The sequence below is a fragment of the Cercospora kikuchii genome (assembly GCF_019650295.1).
Source record: "Cercospora kikuchii DNA, contig_00003, whole genome shotgun sequence".
Taxonomy (NCBI): domain Eukaryota; kingdom Fungi; phylum Ascomycota; class Dothideomycetes; order Mycosphaerellales; family Mycosphaerellaceae; genus Cercospora; species Cercospora kikuchii.
The window spans coordinates 4403550-4409549 of NW_025408584.1; the positions used below are offsets into that span (position 1 = coordinate 4403550).

Genomic DNA, 6000 nt, shown 5'->3' on the forward strand with positions numbered 1-6000 from the left:
TGCGACCACGCTTGAGGTCCTCGCAGGCGTCAGTCGAGAGAGTGGCATGGACGTCTTGCTGTCCTCCGGGCCGCTCCGTGAACTCATCTCCCCACGTCGACTTCGTCTCGCGAGAAGTGATTTTATGTGCATTGTTGTCTGATCTGCTCGAGCGGTCGCTGTACACGTGATAGGGGGCGCGGAATCCCTGCACCAAGTTTTTGTCTCATGCCAGCTCCTGTATCCTCGCTACTTGCAGTGAAAATGAGCGAAAGAAAACAATCGTCATCCACGCGATGTTCGATGTTCTTTTACTCTTCTCATTCTTGCCTAGAACGCTGTGGTTTTCGAATGTGCTACTGTCTCCAGAGCAAAATGCGTAAGCCTTGTGTTATCCGCCTGATGTGTTGCGCAGCTAGAAGGTGAATGGCAAGAACTGGAAGCCATACATGTTTCGCACGCGAGTGGCGACCAGGCTAAGTCGGACGTGAGAAGACGTCAACGCGTCGAAGGCCGGCGGCCGGTCGAGAACTTTTATGATGCATCTATCCGGCCGAACGACGACAGCCGCACCTTGATCGTATCCTTCATCACGCAGTGTTCCGTGGCGAAGTGAGAAACCTTGGATATCAGCCCCATCATAACGGCTGATGGCGTCCGCTGCGTACGAGTCGCGGTCAGACATCGTTGTCTTCGTGTTCTCATCGTACTGTTGAACCTCCTCGCTCATTTTGCAGGGTGCTGCAAGCGCTTCTCGGGTGGTTCTCCGTCCAGCACTGCAGACCCGATCGTGATTGCCAACGACTGTGCTGAGGAGGCTACTGAGAGCACTTTCCACCTCCCAAATCATTGTCGATGCCAATATTTGCGAGCCGGTGTTCGGCGTTGGCATGGTCTATCGTATGCTCCTGGAGAAACGAAGACGGCCGCGCCCCGAGTCTTTCTCTCGCGTCCACATAATACAGCGGCCAGATCCTCGTCGGAAGCCCAGCTCATTGTCCGGTTCATGCAACGCTGTCTTTTCGCAGTTGTTGGCTGACTTGGCCCCAGATATGCTGCGCAGTCTCGCAGCAACGCCTATTTGATGTCAATGATGATTCCAGGCGATCTCAAGTCATTAGCGCTTCTGCCTTGATATCTATTGTTGGTGGTAGATCACCAGAAAAGCAGAGGATAGCATTGCCAGTAGTGTACTGATATCTCGGTAGCACACAGCTGATCGCCTGCGTACCGAATAGCTTTCACCTGCCATCGGCAATGCCAGCTGGCGTGGACATCGCGTTGCCGTTGCAAGCAGAGACACTCCCAGAAAGACTCTCTCCGAGGTTGAGCTCTACATTCGGCGCATGATCTTGGAGTGCTGTTCTACTCGCAATCCAGCCTGCTGTAGTCAAAGTTCGCGTTGGTTTGCGAGAGTGCTGAAAGTGAACGGTGTGCTCTCCAGCTTGCATTTGGAAATCTGGCCAGAAGCGTAGGTTTCGCCTTTCCATCTTGTTTGCATATGCCGAGTCCTCCTGTCGTTGCGTGGCGCTTAAATGCGACTCCTACATAGGACCAGCACATTGGCGTCTCTTCCCAGATGGTTCGAAAGCAGGTATGCTCGTGTCTCTCGAAGTCAGAGCTTGCGCTGTTCTTTGTCGTTGTCCAAGACTATCGACCCTAAGTCCGCAATCCTTATTTTCGGAGATGTAATCGTAATACTGAAGCCCATGTTGTGGGTATCTAGACTGCGTGGACGACTCTTCGCCGTCATTGTCCGGTCTCTTTGGTAGTGCGCTGGCGAGAGTGAAGTGGAAGAGGGAGGTGGTATATATGCGCGCTACAAGGTCCAAGTGTCCTCAAATGTGGCTTTGGGTGAGGCCACCTTTGTGAAATTTCGGACCTGCAACTCCACTTTACGAGCTCGAGATAAGCGGAGCTGAGATATATGAATGTGTGTCCGACATCGTTGTTCGATTGTCGCGATGCTCAGGTGCCATCATCGGGAGGAGGTCCGAGAGAGTGGAAACACCTCCGTCCGTTCTGCCGGTGGGCAAGCTCGAAGGCCCAGACAAAAGCAGATCTGAATTAGCGGGCCATCAAGAAGCGGCCAGAATTGCAAGTATCCTGCTAGCGTGCCTCGAGGCAAGCATATAATTCATCTAAAAAAAACAAATACGCTCGCTCGCTCGTTTCGCTCAGTCATCTCATTTCAGAACTGGAAGCCATTCCGTGCACCCAAATATGCTGCCCATGTCTTGCTCATTTCCTGAAGCTCCCACGCCCATACTGTCATGCCAACGTGTGATCCTCGACCTCTACCAATTATTTCCCACCACCTCTTCTCCCTTTCACAAAACCAACCAAGTTCTCTATCACACCCTCCAAAGCTTCCTTCTCTTTCAACCCCTCATCTTTCCGGAGCAACCAGTACTCCAGCACAGAACTCGCTTCGTGGTTCAACTCTTCGAGCGTCTTGACGTGTTGTCGCAGCTCATCATCTTCCATATTCTTCATCGCCTCTTCCGTTGTCCGGCAAACCAATGCCGCAAAATTTGAATCGAATTCCGGCGGCGGCGGCGGACCTTTGACAGTGCCCGTCCGTTTATGTTGCGAGGACTTTTTGGGCGCGCCAGTTTTGCTATCGAGGCTTGTAGTTGAATCGTTCGCGCCATCTGAAGATCTGAGACGGTCGAGTTTCGAGTCATTGGAGGCGAGATTAATGTTTGGTAGCACGAGGCGCTTCTGTTTCGAAGGTGGAAGGATCTCGTCGAGGTCTACAGGCACGCCGAGGGAGACGAGGAAAAGGCGGCGGATTTTGCTGCGTGTCCAGTTGGGAGGTTGCATTGGCGGAGGTTGTACGAGTTGTTGCCAGAGGGAGAGGGAGCGGTCGGATAGGAAGGGTGAGCTGTTGGACATGTCGAGAGCTGGGATCGCTGAGGCCGGCGGTGGTATGGCTTGGTCGGGGAAGATGAGGTCGAGGTAGGGTGAGATGGCATCTTGGAGAGCGGAGGCGGATATGTCGGGCTGAAGGTCTAGTTTGGGCTGTTTAATGGTCAGTAGGTGGCTTCAAAGACTGCGGCATTGGACTGCACTCACCAACCCAGCTAATGAGTCTGGCAAGGAATATGTTTGTGTTTCGGGTACAGGTGCTGGTGTTGCGGGTTCGTCAAAATCTCCAAAGTCATCGTCCTCGTCGCCTTCCGCAAAGTCGTCGAAATCATCTCCAAAGTCGTCTTCGTCATCCGGCACATCCTCAGCCGCATCGTCTTGTAAACTGGCATCCATCTTTGTCGAAGCTTGTGTAGGTGTTTCTTGCTGATCCTGATTTCCCTCCCACATGCTACGAAACCATGCCTGTCGATTTTCAGGATCCTGCTCTACTTGGTCGCTGTGAACGAAGTCAGTCAACACCAGATCCAGCAGCCAGTATCACATGAAGACTTACTGACCGTTCTCGCCGCTTGCGGCAATGGGAGACGCCGCCCGCACTTCATCGGGTGTAGCGTCAGCCAGTCTCTTTGCGTGCGCTTCTGTGCCTTCCACCTCGCCATGCGCAGGCTTGTTGTCCACTCGCTCGACGACCAATTTGGGCACGGGAGTGCCTCCGGGAGTCATTGGTCTGCTGCCTGTAGAGCTGTTGCTGGCGGCGCTGTTCCCTCTGCTTCTTCCTCCTGCGATCTGCAATGTGGCACTTCTTGACCTCCGTCCTTCGGGCACAATTTCTATTTCATCTGGTACGGCATCCTGTGTGCGAAGCGAGTAGGCGGGAGTACCGGGAACCTCGCCGTGCGCTGGAGTGTCGTCTACTCTTTCTACTCGTGTGATGGGGATGGGCGATTGCGGCGGATAGTCCTGGCCGGGAGTGTTATCTGCGCCTTCCGAGGCAGAGGAGAAGTGGTCGTCGGAGGAGTCTACACTGTCAGCATGCAGCATTGTGCGGGTGATGGTATGCATACTGGAGACCACGTCCTGGCCTTGGATGTCCTGCGTGTTGATGCGGGGGATCTGAGGGCCCGACATGGTGGAGATGAGGGAGCAGACGGACACGCAAGCAGTAGACAACAGACAGCAGGAGGAAGTGGTGAGTTGATGTCTCGCCCGTGGGCTGCGCACCAAACCATGGAATCGAGATGCCTGTCGCGCTGCGCAGCTCCACACGCGGCTAGAACGTCGGCGTGCCTGAAGTCAAACCCGCCCAGAGCAGGCCACCTCCACCTCTCTGCAACACCCGCTCCCTGGTCCACTGTCCTCTTCCTCTCCGGCTCATCCACGGCCGTCTTCAATACCAGCATCTATCGCACGTTCGAGAACAACACGGCCAGATTGCGCATCGTATTCCCATCCATGAACCTCGATCGGCTGATGGAATGTCTCATCCGATTTCTCCCTCCCCACCGGGCCCAGCTAGTCAGCGCTCCACTTCCGCATATGCACTCCAGGAGCAGCTCTCGCCCGGAGCCAGCGCGGCATCGCCATTGCGCGGGGGTCGAGACTCTTCCATTCCGTGATCATGAAAGACATTCGCATCTCAATGCAGCGATAATCCAGTCTTCTCCCATGGCCTGCCAAACCTAATCCTGATGCGATAGCAATAACACTGTTCCTCGCTCGCTTGAGAATCTCCTTCTCAATACTTATGCCAAGAAGCATGCGGGGGACCATTCCTCCACTTGCCATCACTTCCAGCCATCTTCTCTGAAGATCGCCCTGAAGAGCGCAATCGCAGATATAAAGAGTCCGGCATGACTACCTGCATACACGCTAACAACACGCCATTGTGCAACACGCGTCGGAGCTACCTCCTCTGTGCTGGAGCTTGCGCTTATAGGCGGCAAACTCTGCACTGATGAGAAATCTCACAAGCGAGCAGCACTGTTTGCAGTATACACAGTTGACACGTAAGACACAAGACGCGTCTCGACAGGCGATCGAGACGATGCAGATTGCGCAGACAGCATGTTGCTTAGGCGAGCAGTGCGAGCGCGGGCTGACCTGCAGGTGTCGCACCATGCCAACCGACGGACGTTGAGCGTCTACAGAACCTTATCTCGAGGTTTCTGGAAGACGCTGTCGCTTTCTCGCTTGCGCAAGAATCCAAGCTCGCTGCTTGTCAGATTGCTTGGCAACTGTCACAGCGTTGTCTGACGAGAGTGGAGTGGAACCTCTCGAACCGCATTCAACTTCACCACCTATCACTCATGCAGTGCTACTCGATCCAGAGTCGCATTTCGCTGCATCACTTCCTCTGGACAGAAAGGCCTACGACAATGGCCGATCTCAGGACTAATACTTCCTCATGCATACCGCTGCAAGCGAGCGGCCGCGTCGCATGCTCAAAACCAAGCATACGCAGCGTCGTCCGCCTTGCTATCTTGACGAGGCAGTGACTTCGGCATCCGCAGACAAGTTAATCAATTTGCCAGTCCATCTCCCAAATGTGAGGCTGCAAATCCCGCCATTCAATATATTGCAGACGTCCTAGGCCCCACTTGTACGCGCAACTTCCCCGCAAGCTGCTAGTTCTGGAGCGACGAACAGGACATGAGCCTCAAATCATGGAGTGACAGCGGGCGAGGGGAACGTTCAATCGAGGATTCGGGGTTTCGAACGATACCAGTAAACCAAAAGCAAAGCTGCGCTCAAAAAAGTAGGGGTCTGGACTACAAAACCCATAACTACTGCTCGCGTGGTGCCGCTGCGCAGCATTGAGGCACATTACTGAGAGGCGGCAACGCTGTCAACTCAATGGGAATGCAGGCACAGAACAGATCTCACAAATCAAGCAGGACTCAATCCCTTCGAGTAGTGACCTTGCACACGGCACACTCTACAGGCATCGAAGTCTTTAACGCGAAATTGAACTGAAGCAGACTTAGAGCCATTCGAAAACCTACTCTGTCATGGCGCGACTCCTCGAAACCAATCCGCGCAACATTTGCGAACAGAACTGCCTCAACACCATCTGTCCTACAAGATGCAACTCAATCATGCTTCAACACCCCGCTGTCCGAACAACTCTCACCATCACGCTCTGCCTCT

The 6000-nt window shown here is 54.0% G+C and overlaps 1 protein-coding gene across 1 annotated transcript; it reads right to left on the reverse strand.

Annotated features, from left to right (window-relative positions):
- Window positions 1-2283: 2283 nt before the first annotated feature.
- CKM354_000610000 (uncharacterized protein) lies at window positions 2284-3981 on the reverse strand (the record flags this gene model as incomplete). The annotated part of the gene is made up of 4 exons (XM_044801399.1): window positions 2284-3003; window positions 3058-3349; window positions 3407-3872; window positions 3918-3981. The coding sequence occupies 4 exons, from the start codon at window positions 3979-3981 to the stop codon at window positions 2284-2286; spliced, it is 1542 nt and encodes a 513-aa protein (XP_044657334.1).
- Window positions 3982-6000: the final 2019 nt, after the last annotated feature.